The sequence below is a fragment of the Diuraphis noxia genome, unplaced genomic scaffold, assembly GCF_037042655.1.
Source record: "Diuraphis noxia isolate RWA-SAM2 unplaced genomic scaffold, SU_Dnox_SAM2 contig0004, whole genome shotgun sequence".
Classification (NCBI taxonomy): Eukaryota; Metazoa; Arthropoda; class Insecta; order Hemiptera; family Aphididae; genus Diuraphis; species Diuraphis noxia.
Genome location: NW_028301714.1, coordinates 34,141,164 through 34,158,783, shown reverse-complemented (window position 1 = coordinate 34,158,783; position 17,620 = coordinate 34,141,164). Strand labels below are relative to the sequence as shown.

The following is a 17,620-nucleotide window of genomic DNA, read 5'->3' as shown; positions in this document are numbered from 1 at the left end:
ACTATTTCACTAATCACTATATACTGTCAATACATAATATCTAAATACTTATAAAGTCATGATTATATTAAATAATACAGTAAGTCAATATGATGCACACATTATATAAATGTATAACTAATACATCACTATATAATATAAATACACAAATACACCAAAATTAATAAATAACATAAAAACGTCTTGATTTGTACTTGTTTAATATAGTAATGTTCATTTATTATATATGTATAATTGGTTATGTACTTGTGGTAAAAAATGAATATAATATAATTTGTATATAACAGGTGATTTCAGGCATCCGTTCGGCCTGGAGTCTCATTTTAAGGAAACCTCTTTGTGTGTGGAAGGTTCTGTCGGCCAGAGCAGTTCCCTGTCGACTGACTCTTGCATCTAATCTGCTATCCTATCGTCGTGTGCTTTACAACGTAGCTTCTTCGAAACCTCCATTGATATACTGGAGAGATGACTGGGAGAGAGACCAAAGTATGCAGTACCTAAAATATAACAGTAATAATTATATTATATTAGCATTATGACATGCTTACAAATTATGAATCTGTTGGTGTGAATATTAATGTTCGCATAAATGTCTATAGATATTTAATATTTTTGCGTTTTAAATGAAATTTATCTGTATATACATACGACTTTTATTTATCTAAGAATTAAGATAGACATTAGATAACTTAAGCAATATTTGTCAAAATAATATAAAATATAAATATTTATCAGAGATGAGTTTAATGCACGTGCGCAAAAGGTAACAACTATATTATGATATGTTTATAAATATAATTTAATATAACATGTCTTACAACATCGACGTTCACGTATTTAAAATAATATTACTTACTCACGTGGACGATTTATCGGCCTGTTCATACTATATATATAATTTATCTACATCTATTATATATTTATATACTCTTCAGCTATTTGTCTAATCCATTAAAATTTGCACACTTATGTAGTGTGTATATGATATGATTCATTATGAGCTGCGTATATAATATATGAGTTATATATTGCTTCTATAGTCACCTTATACCTAACACGACAACATTTTATTGCATAGTACGGTTTTTAATCCTTCTGCATCAGTCGAGATCCATATACCTGGCGGAGGTCCAAGTATGTGCATTTATAATACGATAACCAGTCAACGTACGCATTACATCGCTTTTTTTTCATTTTATTAACAGTGGCTTCTGGATTCTACGTATATATGCAAGATACTGCATATATTGAGGATATGTAATATGTATATAATATATGTGCATGCAGTCACTGTAAGTTGTTGATTAATATTATGAAATGTATACGCGTAAAATATTAAAATAGCTTCTATAGTGTCGGGTCCTAATACAACAGTAAATAATTGACAATATCAAAATGGAGATATCGTTGAGTCATTCGCAGCCTGAATCGGCAAATGATTAAAATAATGGAATATGATATTATACAGTACGTATCTATGTAATATAAAGTAAGGGACACGACAATATAGATCATACCTATTTGTACAATATTATAAATCTAATATATTGCAATAATCCGATTTTTTTTTAACGTTTCGTATATAATAATATGCTTTAAAGGCGTACGCACTTTTATTTTGTTGGCTGCAAGTAAATATATATAATGTGTGTATGTACGTTGCAGGTACCTACATTATATATATATGCGCATGGACAAAATGTGGTGAAACGAAGAAAAAACCCGTGAAAAGGATAATAATAATAAAAGGGGGAAAACGTCACTATTGGTCGGTGTACTTTGGTAAACCGATATAGGTACACGCCACCGCTGTAAAAAGGATTTGAAGAATAAAGAGTGAAAAAATTGGCGTTCGTATAATAAAAATATTATTATGTATGGGTAACGTGTATGCGTATAAGTAGTAATCGGAAACGCCGGTCGGCACAACGACGGGCCTTTGATCGTATTTATACAAAACAATAAATTGAACGTTTGGGTTAAAGAAAAAAAAAATGCGTTTATAATAAAAAATAAAATAAAATGAAAAAAAAAACTGAGACGATAATATTGCATCGTCTTTTGTGCACAGGGCTTCGTAAAATCTTTCGATGGGCGGTGTCGGCGGTCCTTTGTGTGACACTCGGTTGAAGGATATATAATACATATTATATAAATATTATATACGTACCACAGTCTTTAGTTTTCCTCCCTCTCGATTTGATTTAATTACTGTTACGCGCGCGGGTACACCTACCCTAAAGATTATATTATTATAGGCCATATATACTATACCTATATGTATATAGACGAGTTAGGTATATTATACGTGTTCGGAGTGCTCTTCTTTATCCGGAGATGAAATAATGCCACGAATGACGTGAATAATATTATATAATAGTAGGCAGGCACTATATAAGAGTGCTCACTAAGTAGTATAATAATAATACTACACATATTATATTATATTCGGGCAGCAAAAGAATAAGGGAGGCGAGGAAGGAAGGCGCACATCCTTGTCGGGAAAATACATTTCAAAATACATATATGTGTAAGTTCGTGTACTATGTTATTATAATACGTACATAAAACACTATATTATATATATATATATATATATATATATATATATATATGAATCAGAGAACAATATAAAACAATAATATTATGTGCGCACGCTGCAGTTCATTCGGTGTATAGAAGGTCGTGACAGGTGTCGAATGAGACGGCCACCAAAACAATGGAGATTCAGTAATAAAATATTATTATTATTGCCTATCACCTATCGCGATGCTCACGTCGTCTATAATATATAAAATATGGATGCGCAAGTAGTTAGGTATTATTATATATTATTAGCAGCCGCTTATAATATTCCAACGACGCGACAATAATGGCGACTGTACAGAGTCATACCGACTGCGAAATTTATTTGTTAAGACGTTTATTTAATTATTTTAATTATTTTATGTAACAAGTTATAGTAATTAATCATGGTTTGTCAGTATTTTTTCTACTTATACTTTATTATTCCATTGTCCTTACATATAAGTTACCCTAACCATCTTAATTTTTTATTTCTCGATACTCTAATTGGTTAAACAAAAGAATAATAACACATTTTACTATAAGTAACAAACATAAGTATAACATTGATAAGTAACCAATTAATTTTATCTTCAAACAAAGTATTATTCAATTATACAACTATGATTACCTCATTTAATGAAATCATACAAAAATTTAGTAGTTATAAAAAATTTAAAAATAATATTTAAAAAATCAAATCGTTTTCGTTTAGATTAATTTATTCAAAATAATCTAAAAACTTCACGAGATAAATCAGGTTAAAACATTTTTTAATTTATGATTATAACTATATGTAATGTATTTATATATTATTATTATTATTAACAAGTTGTCCATCAGCATACTTTCCATGGCATTGTCGTTATTCTAACTTAGAATAGTATTTATCATAAAACGACTTAGAATTTCTAAGTCGTTTTATGATAAATACTTATGCATGACGTGCACTGTGCACACAGAACAACATAAAATTCTGTATAAGTTATAAACTCTTATGTATTTATAATAATATGTTATATAATATTGCAATTTAATCTTTTTTACTATATACAATAATAATGTATTATATACCTATTATTATTACCTATCATATACGACAACGGATCAAACGGGTATAATCAAAATATTATAAATCACCCTTATTCTTGGACCCGTTTGGAAATGGAAAAAAAATTTTGGTTGGAAATTAAACCGAATTTGCTTATTGTTGTGTACGAGTGTACGACATTTATACAAATAAATTATGTATATATATTATGTTATATGTATGGAAGACTTCTGCTGGCCTTTTACAATTGCAGCAGTGCATAATATAACGTCGCGTGTATATACAGCGCACTCAATTCACGGCGGGTGTCCCGCAGCAGTGTATCACATATATATAGGAAAAAGTCGTTGCGTATACACATATATTCTCTACATTATTATTCGTACGCGTATAAGGGTTGTGGAATTTCGAAGAAAAAAAATATCGAAAACGCATAATATAATATAATATGTTATGAATATAGTTACCGTCATCGGTAGTCCGATTTTACTGCAACCGCGTGCTCGCGACGACCCGTGCAGCACACAAACGTAATAATATGTATACACGAACGACGCACATAAAACGGGTCAAAGGAGTGAAAGAATAAGTAGAAAAAAGATAAAAGTATTGTGTGCATCAACTATATATAACTGTCTCCATACCGGAGCGACTCGTCGAACATGGGTGTGTGTGTGTACGCGCGCGGGTATAAGTATATGAACGACTGCAGAATCGGGGTGAAGAAAAAAAAAAAACCGAGTAAGTACATTATGTATAAAAACGACAGGAAACTTAACGACCGGGCCCCGGACGGACACCATCGGGGGCAGTGTTTTTATAACACGGACCGTGTAATTCGACGAATGTGCACCCGCTCGCGCGAGCCCCTGCAGCAGTCCCGGTCGCATATTATTATTATTATTATTATTATAAACACATATTATTACGTACAATACGCGCATATATATATATATATATATAATATAATCCTTTCTTTTCATCTTATTCTTATATTATATTCTTGTTATATATCGACGCGCTGCGTGATAGCTTCTGATTTATTTTATACGCGTGAGCATATTAGTTGTATATATATATGTATAAAATAGAGTATATAGACCACCACCACCGCTGCCAAGTTGAACCCTTATTATTATTGCTGCAGTCGACTGATTTACGCGAGACGTTAACGACCGTGGCTAGTGGAGAAGGGTAATTCGGGTTTTTAGAACCGCGGAAAAAAAGGGTAACTGCAGCACTCGTATTATAATATGTATTATATTATTATACGATAGGTACCCACTGTTATACGCATTTACGCGCGGGGATGACCACCGTCGGAGACGACCATATATAGCTCGTTTTTATGCGTATTCGGACACTCTCGATTTCTGACCAAGCCCGCCGCGCGTGCAACCCTTCCCGTAGTCCACGACATAAATCACGTCGAGCCACTCCTGTGCTACTCTCGCCTTATCCTCCACCTCCATCTCCTTCTCCTCCTGCAAGATACTTGTATATATTATATGCATCATATGCGACCCGAACAAATTGAATTGGAACTGGTCGCATGTAGGTCGGCTACTAGGCTGCACGTATTATCATCATAACACACACATGTATATATAAATTGTTAGGTCAGCGGACACCCATCCGGAGGCCACCGCTGCTCCCGGTTTCACGGTCCGTTACCGGGGGGATGCCGCGCCGTTACCGCGTGCTAGTCATTTATATATACTTTTCCTTTCTACGAATTGTTTTTTTTTTCGATCGCGCTCGTGCGTCTCTGCACGCGAGTTTATGGAATGTGTGCGTACACCCATCATCGTTTTTATATTATTGTGTATAGGAGCTGCAAACCCTATATTATAATGTACTTATACGGCGACAACGTGTTACATTATAGTTTTTATAATCGTATATAATATTATAATGGGTTGTGTGTGATTTGTGTGTTTATGTTAACGTAGTACTGCATCGTCGTCCGTGGAATGTGTGGATAATGACAACAATATAATAGTACCATCCGATCTAAAAATCATAATACGAAAACGGTCTCACCCGTAGTGTCTAACCCGGGACACACCACAGTTTGTATATGTGTTACAAAACTAGCAGTGAATTCGACCAATCAGCGAGTGCAGAATGGTCATTAAAGGTGTTGTACCTATGATTATTATACCCTATACCTGCTATATATACATGTTATATCAATAATGTTTAATGGTAACATATGCAGATACCATGATGGAGTCCTTACACATTTTCTGAGATAGGTGCTTTTTATCTATAGCTATAGAGGTATACAAGACTATGAATTATGGTTATAACAACTACCCTATATAGGCTATGACCTTGAAGTTAGTGCGAAAGACACATCGAACGAAATACTAAATGAGATGAAAGAGGTTACCCGCGAATCCTTCATTTATTGTGTGGACGTAACCTAAACGTAGATAGGCTACATATATAGAAGAATACTACTACTTCCATTTTAATTTTTTTTTTTGTTATAAAATTACGCAAAATTATATCATGGTCGAGGAATGATATGGGAGAGGGTGAACGGGCTTAAGGAGGCCATCTACAAAATATCAAATGACCATTAATTATTTAATAAATTAAGGTGAGTTGCAAATAACTTTTTAAATATTCAAAACTTTCCCAAAAATAAATATGTAATAACTATTTTGTTGACGTATATAATATGAGGTTTACAATGTAGAGACTTCGTGACTGGCGGGCGGGAAACCTGGTCGAGACGATTAAAATGTTCAAATCTACAATTTTGATTAAAATTACATCAATATATATATATATATTTTAATCATTTATTTCGTATAAATTTACAGTAAAACAGTTGGTATCCATTTGGAAAAAAAATAAAATTCTTATACCATTATGCTGATGGACGAATATAAATAGTTTCGTCGCGGTCGAAAATTGATGTGTATGTGTAAACGCGTGTGACGAACTGACGAAACATCGTTCGATTCCGGATGTACGTTCATCATATAAGTACACACCAGGTATAATACAATATATTAGACCGTTCGATGATCGATTGATCGACGATATATATTAATGTTGTACGTGATTATTACCCATATCGTCGCGAAAGTCGTTTTTCAGTACCGATAGATCAGCACAATGTGCGTTTATATTGTACTGCTGCAGTATATATTACGACTCAATGTCATACAATATAATGTAATATTTTGTTATCCAATATCTATTGAATTCGCCTTTTGACTTCGCCATCGACCACACCACTGCAGCAATCACCGCGACACGATGCGACCACGTTGTATATATTTTTACGTTAATATTGTGTTTTACCCCAATAATTCCCATGAGAAAACCACCCTTAAACGACTGAGCACGCCCTATATATTTAATATAATACACATAATAGTGTAATATATAACACTGCATTTTCCGTCGTCGGTGTCCCGACAAAATTAGTGAAAACGTTTTCGCCGAGCACACGTTTACCGTATATCTACATATTATATTATGTTATTTGTATGAGTGTAGGGGAGAGACGATGTATACAAATCGTTTTGACGGTACTCGTGTACATATTATAATATGTACATATATGTATTATACATATATGTATTATATCGACTGAGAGGAAATCGCTCTTTGTATATTTTATATTACGTCATTTCGGTATACATAAATCTATTATAATATGCATGTTTCCCAACCTGTTGATTAAAAAAAAAAATTAATAACTTCAATGTAAAACATTTCAACACTATACTGTACATTTCCAAGTACAATATTCCAAGTTCTACCATACATATCACTTGTATTATAATGACAGCTTTATACAAGTGATATCTTGATCAGTGATATTTTTTTTATCATTCGTATATAATCTGATTGAATCGTAAAAAAAAATGTGCATTTACCTATTTCTCGTAACCTATTGTGAATTGTTTAAGGAGTACCTAAGTGCATCATCAATAAATTAAGGCAGTTATACCCATCATATAGGTAGTAAATAATAAATTCCATCTGTAGTATTTGACATAAAAAAAATAATAATAAATACATATAGAACCCATTATATGGTTATAAGTATCCATTTTATTATTATAGTTTTCATCCGGCACTGGATGTTGTAGGTAGCTAGTAATAACTGAAACGTTGAAAACTCATCGGTGTCATTATAAATAATATTAGGTATATATAATAATATAACAGCTATGCATAATAAAAATTGTTCGTATTGTATCGTCGATACTGAAAAATCATGACAAAAACTTTTATTCCTAGAATTTTTGAAACGGTATTTTTTAAGATGTTGATGATTATAAAATATATTTGTGTGTGTGAATATAAGTTTGGTATAAGAGGTGTTCCAGTGATACATACGGATATATAAACATAATTTGCAAATAACATTATACCGAGTACCTATCATAGGTTATTCAAGTTCGGAGTAAAAATATTTACTTCAGTAATATTTCTACGTATTAGTCGTTTGACTGTATATTTATTTATCATATCGAAATAATAAATTATTTCAGGTAGATAATTATACTTACTATTTCTCGACCGCTGTGTTTTTTATAGACATATTTTCTACTCATTTAACGTTTAAGAGTGTGCATAATTTCAAATTACAAGCGTTACAAATGTGGTCGTAATAATATTTATTTTTACTAGTATCCGAGCACATTATTATTATTATTATTATTGCTTATGCTATAATGTCTTTATTATAATGTATGAACGTAGGAGTATTCTATAACGAACTTGTCGTATACAGATAGAGTATAATAAATAAATGTTGTTTAAAATAATATTAAATTAGTTTATAATATTATATTTAGATACGAATATTCCCTCCACTCTTTAACAGTCCGATGATATGTTTTCGTCGTAGAATTTTAAACTTTGGGTTATAAATACAATAATTATTCTATTATGGAGGAATGGATTTTTAATTTTTCACAAACAAAATAAAAAATTTTCCGGAAATGTGAGCCCTCTCCCCCAAACAGTCGTCATTATATTGTACATCTTATTATATTTCATATAGGTGCTGCGAGAACACATATTATTATAACGGCAGTGAAAATAATTTTCGTTAATATTATTCATATTTTTTTCTCGTTATTAGGTAGGTGTAAACAGTTAAATTTAAAGAGTTAGTTTTGTGTTTATTAAATCATTGCGCGGTACACGTGGCATATAAAAAACAATTTTAATTTAAAGAATATTAATAACAATAATTGTGTATTATGATCAATCTCATAATTATAAATGTCTGTATGTCAATCAAACGCAGTCCTACATGAGTGTAACACTGACTTGGTAGCAATTATTTATAATCTAGGTAGGTAGTAGTGTAGTTTAATAAATACCTACGCGTGAATAAGTTGTAAAGGTATATATATTATAATAGGTACACGTGAATGCAGTTTAGTTGTAAATAATAATTGTAATGTGTTTTGGACTTACATATAATGTAAAATACCATCGTTTATTATGGTACATATTTGTACAGTGGCATTAGTAGTATAATATTATTATGTGTACCTATGTGTACTTACAAAAAAACGGAATGTCATGCGTCGGATGCAACATATTATTATTATTTCATTTTTTTATTGAATTCAGAATTTGTATATATCTGTTGAACGGTAAATGTTTGTTGTGTAATAATAATAATAATATTATATTATATACTGACTTTAATAATATCATAGAATAGATTTAATCTATTCTGTGATAATATTGCCATTTGCCGCTTATGTGTATGCGTCGGTACCTATATAATATTGTGTTTATAAATAAATACTGCAGTACAACTGTTTACACAGCGTTTATACCACATTACCGCATATTATAGTAACCGTTACTCTTGCGTATTATTATTATTATTATCATTATTATTATATTATGTCTTAATAATAGTCACTTATTATTATTATTATTATTATTGAATGGGTAGGTATACGCCGCGTACTTCTTTGGCTTCGACAACATCCGACAAGTCCGACGAACCCGAAACGTTTCGTTACTGATATTATTAATATGTCATTACACCACTATTAACGTAACGTAAGTATATACACTAAAGTTCTTAATATAATATTTAAAAAAAAAACAATTAATATAGATTTTGTCTGTAGCATATTTTTCTTATATTTAATATGAGTGTTCAGTGCAACTAGGAAAATGTGAATCTTGAGTACCCTAAAAGGGCAATTATTGTTAAAATATGTAAATTAGGTGACCTTTACAATCGATTTATTTTGTACTTGGTTTGTAAATTCATTAACACCGTATACGCCATACGGCATACATTCTGCCTATGATATTAAATTATTTATCTGTAGAAACAGCACGTGAATCATAAAATTCTGTCAAGGCTCTTATATATAAACCTAATAAATTATCAACTATCATCAAATCACGAACTACTCACCTATTTTATAGTTATAATAGGTATAATTATATTTAATGTGGACAAGACTGTACAAATTTACCGTGAGAAAAAATTTGGTAAAAATGTTATTATGTATAATCGAGATACATAATATTGTTAAAAATAAAAAAGCATTACTATAATATTCTGCAGCATATAGCATAATTAATGGTATTTTATATAAATTATCATGTATATTTACGTATTATATATAATTATATTTTCGTTAGCCGACTGCAGATATTATTATTATTATACAAATACAAAATATATAGAATATACATGCATATAATATAGTAATTACTTAAATGATAAAGATGCATAAATATTCGTTTTTGTCACTCGTCTATAAACATATTATAGGTACCTACATCTTTTATTTCTTGTTAAACATAAAAAAAAAAACATAACGTCATCGCAATATTAAATATGCTTTAAAATATTCAATTATACCTATCATATAAAATCGATTATTTTTTTATTATAATTTAATTTATTAATATAACAGTTTAAAAAGAATATCGCGTTATTGGTTTATTATGCAAACGCGTTTGCTAATAAGTTTTTTCTTTAATGATATTTGTTTAAAAACGGAATTTTTATTTTCAATACTTATATAGAGATTTTAAATTTTGTTAAATAAATTACCACACATATTAATATATACCTAACTGATGATAATTTAGCAATTTTATTTGTTGTAGCACAGTTGTAAAAAATCTCACAAGTCAGACAGAAAAAAAATCGTTAAAGTATAACAATTTCAAACACATAAAATATTATCATTATTAAATTATTTATGAATTTATATTTAGATACTATAGGTACAATACATTTAATATTTTTGAATCTAAAACCATCGATGACCCACATTTTCTGTAATCTTAGCTACCTATGTCTATTATTTATTAATATGAATATTATGAATACATTTATATGTTCTGTATAAATATATATATATATATGTGTTTATATGATGTAATTTATTTTAAATAAAAATAATAATACGGTTTTTGTATTTATTCAATTTCGATTATAATATTTATGATGTTTAGACTTCAGAGCTTATTATTTTTAGGCATGTAGATCTCATGCGTTCAATTTATTATACATATAGCTACTGTAGCGTGTATGTACTTATTTTATATACGTGGAATCCGTTTGAGGCATAGCGGTGTATACATGTACATATTATTATTATATAACATAATATTATGCTGTATATTGCAGCAGGGTGTCTGTTGTTGTATCGCACGAAGATTAGAAACACGCTTTGTACATAATATAACTGTGTAACTTCAATGTCAAATTGTCATACGCGATGCGCCCCCCGCCGTACACATGGGTAGGAGGTACAGGTATACCGTATATGTTATATTGTATGTGCCCGGCAGAAAAATCCATTAAAAAAAATAAAATATATATATCAGTTTCTGTGTATAATTATTTCAACAATAGTTTTGTACAATTCGTATATGCCGCGATGGGTCGCATAGAAAGTTAATTATAAAATTCAAATGATTCGCAATAAAATGTATAATGGACCTATATCGTATATGGGTATAGGAGCTATACTGTATATACTATATACCTATTACTTATAAAACAATATTAGCTCAATATAAATCCGATATAATATGTGCATATTGGTTCAGTACAATACATCTATGCAGCCCTAAACTTATCAGTTATCACTAGGTACCTATATGTTATTCTATTCAGAAGTTTGTTCAGGTTTATAGGATTGCCAATCAATCTTTATTATAATAAGAGACCGCTACCCGCAGCTAGAAAATTTAATATTCATTATCTAATTATCAACCGTGAATTTGCTTCCGTTGAAATTGTAGGATACTACACAATATATAAGTAGAGGCATCTGCTCAAATCACGAAGCTCCTTTTAAATGTTAATAACTGGTACATATATAATATGAGGTATATATGTTATATTATATTGAGGACTAAATTAATGGCATGCGAATTTTATCGAAAAGCGAATGACATTTAATTGACCGTTTATTTATATTAATAAATATTTATTATTGCATCAAGTAAATTATAGTTAAGAGTAACCGTTTTCTGTAGATTACTTATACTTACATTACACAAAATTATTTTACTTTTAAAACTGCGCATCTTCTAAAACCGCAAAATCGATCATTTAAATATATAATAGGTAGATAGGTACATGGTGCATTATACCTAAACTAAATGATAAATAACCATAAGAATATGTGCTCCTAAAAAACCCAAACCGTGATTTTCCTCTTTTGTAAATGCGTGTGTTTTGAAGAATAATAAATTGATGACTGATGACTATATCCTATAAATAGAGCATTTTAAGAACACCCACAGTGCACATGCCAATATTTCACTGCACGAAATCCAATTGTTGTGTTACAATAATAAAAATATGTTATTAAAGGTACATTTATATTTAGGTATGGCACCTTACGGTCCTATTCCATCTCTTTATGAGTAGGCGTTATAAGAATAAATACGTAAAAAAAATACCATATTGTGGCTTTTCTCTTCATAATGTATAGGATAAATGACTACTGTACAAAATCGATTGTTATAATATAATAATAACGAGACAACTTAAATTGGTATTTGTATGGGTAGGTAATAGGTATAAAGGTAAATAATATTGATATTACTTCTTGATGCCTATATCAGCAAACACAAAAATATGTGCATTCGATGTATCAAACATTCGTGTGTTGTGCCTCCATAGCATATACAAAAAATAGAAAACATTTACTATGTTTTAAAAGCATAAGTACGCATTGCACACAAATAGGTATAATATTTATAGTTCATAGATCTACATATTATATTATATAATCAATCAAATGTATTTCAGTAAATAATATTTATATCTTTAAAAACTATTAAATATACTCAAATACAAGTCTTTTAGATTAGGTCAATCTACAGCGTGGTTGAATACTCACGAATATATTATTTTATCTTTGTTCATACAATAAATGAAATATTTTTGTAATTTTTAATAATATCGTACTATATCTTTAAGTGATAATAATATATGCGATATATACCAATACAATATTTCTTTTTAACCTCTCGTCTCGAACGTTTAATTTTTTTCTTCTCAAATTCCATACATTACTATAATATACATACTTAAATAGTCTGGACTCACTCATATTTATTAAATACGAACACTCGCAGACTCACCGTAATCCGTTTGAAGGATTGTAATACGCGCGCGCGCCCATTCATTGCCAGTTATAGCATTAGTCTATGTGCGTCGAAATTTGATCTTTTTGTGTGCTCGTTTAATGTACACACATACCAATAGCACGTACAACAACACATTATAGACAACGTACACATATAAACTCAAATATTTAAAATTTATCATCCGCAAACAACAAGTCAAACAAAATATATAGGTATTACGCTTTAAGCCTCTAACGCGGATCTTCGTCGAATATTATTATTTTTTCGTAAATTTGAAACCGCATAAATTATTCAATATTTATTTGATATGTTTTTAATATATGCGGCGTCTCTTTATTAAATATGTTAATAAAAAAAATAGTAAATAAATACATCCAATTGGTTTATCGTAATAAAATATCGTTTATTGTATTAATAATATTATTATATATAGGTATATATAGGTACCTATTATAACGACAACAATTAAATAAAAATAATATACAATAATAATATTGAGTATACACATAATAATAATAAAATTCATAGATAATTATTATATTACAATATAATATAATAACTGAGTATAGCCGAGTACATGATATAAAACTATTATTATTAATATTTTTTAACGATGCCGTTGGATATTGAACTTGCAAACGTTTAACATAATAATATTAATATTAATAATAATATTTTAATAATTATTCAACAAACATTTTGTACCTATTTCCTAAAACATGTAATATATTAAATTTAGGTAATAGGCTTACTGCATACCTATATTCTAGATAGTATATATTATATTATATAGTTGGCCTTACGCTACATAAATGAATAATTATTTTAAGGCACTTGTGACATGCTTGTTATTATAAATATCAATACGTAATAATATAACTATATTATATACTAATATAATATACATAGGAAACATATTCATATAAGCATCACGCAAAACCTATATCTTTGTATTTTATTATAAATATACCTATAACATATAATGCACCTAAATATACTCGCGTTTCGCGTATACGTATATATATATATAGGCCGATCTCGTGTGACTAGAACATAGACACATAACATATACAATATTTATATCATGTAAAGTGAAGAGGTGAAAAAAAATTCAAAACATGGATTTGAGAAATTTTAAAAATTTCTCTCGTCTGAAATTGTGGTGAATTATTTTTAAAATCTAAACGAAATAAACAGTAATATCAACATTAACATGTATTACACAATACATGGTACACAGATCATTATATTATACGTGTGAACGACGTAAATATAATATTATGTACCTAATGATAATAATATTATAGTTTTTTTTTTTTTTTTTCGAGAAAGAGATCATAACTATAATATATAAAACGAAACGAAAATAAAATAGTGTACCTAGCACAGAAGTCAATCGCCGAAACGGCGTAATAATATTTTAATATTATGTACATGTGTGTGACACACTTTTAGGGTAACTTTGAAAAGAAAAATAATTTTTCTCTCTTACATCGCGTCTACTACTGCTGCTGCAGATGGTGGTGTCTGCTCATGGTAGCTTGCAGAAGGGCGCCGGCGGCCGCGGGGTGCATGACAGCCGTGGGCCTCTTGGGCGGCACTTGTAAGGTGGGCCTGAGCAGCTGACTGATCGAGTAACCGGTGGAGGTGGCGGGCGGTGACGGTGACGGCCGCTGCTGGTAAGCGCTGGTGGACGTCGCGACGGATGGCGGCCAGAAGTACTGGTGTAGGTAGTCGAAGCCGGCCGCAGCGGCCGCGGCGGACGGGTAATCGGCCACTCCGGGCCAGCCGGATGCGCTGGCTACTGGGTGGTGTGGCGGCCCTCCGCGGTGATGGTAGAAGGCGGCGGCCGCGGCTGCAGCTGCAGCGGCTGCGTGGTGATGATGGTGATGGTGATGGTGTGGTGACGGTGGCATGACCACGCCGTGAGGTGGCATGGGTGGTCGGTACGCGATGCGGTGCCGGGAAGATTGTGTGGACCGTCGCCGTAGCTTGCCGGTGGTGCCGCCGATGTACACATCGCTGCTGTTTGGGTCGATCATCCAATAGTTACCCTTACCCGGGTCGTCAAAGCTCCTAGGAATCTTGACGAAGCACTTGTTCAGCGAAAGATTGTGTCGTATACTGTTCTGCCATGCGGGAGTGTTCATCCGGTAGAACGGGAACTTGTTCATGATGTACTCATAAATGCCGCTGAGCGTGAGTCGCTTCTGAGGGCTTTCCGATATGGCCATCATGATCAGAGCGTTATAACTATAGTTGGGCTTTTTGTTTTTGTCGTCGACTGGCGGCGTAGTGGCCGTTTCATCCTTGTTCTTGCAAGCATCGTCCTGCTGCGGTGACTTGTCACCCTTTATTGGTAGGTCATCGTCATCATCCTCTTCCGGTTTAATTTCAATCGTGACCGGTGACGGGGGATGCGGGCGCCTGTTTTGGTGCTGGTGGTGATGGCCACCGCGGTGATGGTGGTGCATGTCACCGGGCGTCGCTGGCGGTGAAGGGCTGCCGCCCGGCCGCGTGCTGTAGTCGACCGGTGCGCAAAGACAGTCATCACCACTACAGTCGCTGGCCTCACTGCCGGTGGTGAACGATCGGGATGTCGACGGTCCGGGGCTCTTGCAATCCCGTTCGTCGTCCACATCCAGACGGCCCAATATGTGGTTGATGGTGAAACTAGGTCCGTTCAGCGATTTGGTCACCATTTTAAGGAGATGGGATTAAAAACACAAAATCACAAATAACTTGAACGAGTCGATAGAAAATATAAAACGATAATGACGAGCGACGGATAGTGTCATGTGCGCGCACGCGATCAGAGCCGCGGCGTCGAGCAAACGATACGGACCAAACGACGTTATAGTCTGGAAATAAAAATCGAGCGGTGCGGTACGATGCGATGTTTAGGGCGCGCGTGCAAACAAATCGTGCAGTGTCAGAAGACTGATCGTTGTCGACGATGTGGTCGCTGCCGTGCCGAAGCGCAGTCCCGACGACGGCGGCTGCGGCGGCAACGCCCGCCCGCCCCCGACCAATGGCAGCGGTGCCACGCCCAGCGTCGTCTACTGCGGTGGTGCATCGCTCGGCGCTGTCGTCGTCCGGACACCATTTGTCGCAGCTGCGCCCCCCTTTTCAGCGGTACGTATTGTATTATATCGCGTATTATTATATATTATTATTATTGTCATTGGTATTGTGTTTATTATTATTATTATTATTATTATCCCTTCTCCTTTTTTATATGTTTTCTATTTTTTTAACTGCCCGCCGGCCACCCTCTCACCCTGTACTTTGCACGCACACATATGCACGAAATATTAATATATTGACGAATGTTGTTATGCCAATATTGACACGGATATGTAGTGTCAGTGTGTGAGGCCCCCGCTCGTATTATAACGTAGACTCGGGGAGGGTTTATAATATAATGTGCGTATAAGTTTATGCACGCCGTCTCTATATACATATGCATATTACGCAACTGAAGAATATAATAACTGTATATGATATAGGTTTATGCGTGGTTATATAGAATCTTACCATATTTATGTATAATATCTTTTAATATTTTTTCCGCTGCGATCCTGTTTCGGTGGTTTATGTGACGAAAAAAAATCTGCAGAAAGGCGGATAACTATATATATAATCTTCTATTGTATCTGCATAGTTCAACGATAAAATCATATAGGTTCTCTGCAAGGAGTTATTACGTCGTCTTAATAATCATGTACACATAATAGGTACGTATTAACAAGTAAAACCCCTTAATTGTTCACCTGTATGTATATAGTATATAGCTATTATACCTATATAGCACATTGCAAATTTATAGTTGGGCACAATTTACTGATGCTAATTAGGATAAGATAATATAGATAATAAGATAATAATATAATATTATATATTATTATAATATCAACTTACTATAATTATGGGTACCCATAATATAAATATAAAATAAATATTATGATTCTATAAGTATAAATACACTAATATATTAGTTATATAAATTACATTTAAGCTTAAAATAACGTGTACAGTACATGTATATTAATCAAGACTCATCATCCGTTTTTTATTTTCATTTTATACAATTCTAGATCAAGTTGAGGTATTAAAAGTGTACAGCATATTTCTTAGTAATAATGTTCGTATATTATAATTTATATAATCATGTATCAACATGTATATACCTATAATATTATCTCACATGATATAAACTTGTTATTTTTGCACGCTTTTCAGTAAGCAATAAACAATATATATATATAATATGTGTTACTGTTAAACCAAATAACTCATCATTCATCATTGCTGTTTCGATACGCGCTACCGACAAATGCACATACCCGCGGCGGGTTGTGGTAA

General features: G+C 32.3%; 1 protein-coding gene across 1 annotated transcript; it reads right to left on the bottom strand.

Moving 5' to 3' along the window:
- Positions 1–13,633: 13,633 nt before the first annotated feature.
- LOC107165883 (uncharacterized) lies at positions 13,634–16,217 on the bottom strand. Its single transcript, XM_015514317.2, has one exon. The coding sequence runs from the start codon at positions 15,955–15,957 to the stop codon at positions 14,758–14,760; it is 1,200 nt and encodes a 399-aa protein (XP_015369803.1). The 5' UTR covers positions 15,958–16,217; the 3' UTR covers positions 13,634–14,757.
- Positions 16,218–17,620: the final 1,403 nt, after the last annotated feature.

Excerpts from the sequence above, each read along its gene's own strand:
- LOC107165883 (XM_015514317.2), bottom strand. The coding sequence starts at position 15,957 with ATGGTGACCAAATCGCTGAACGGACCTAGTTTCACCATCAACCACATA.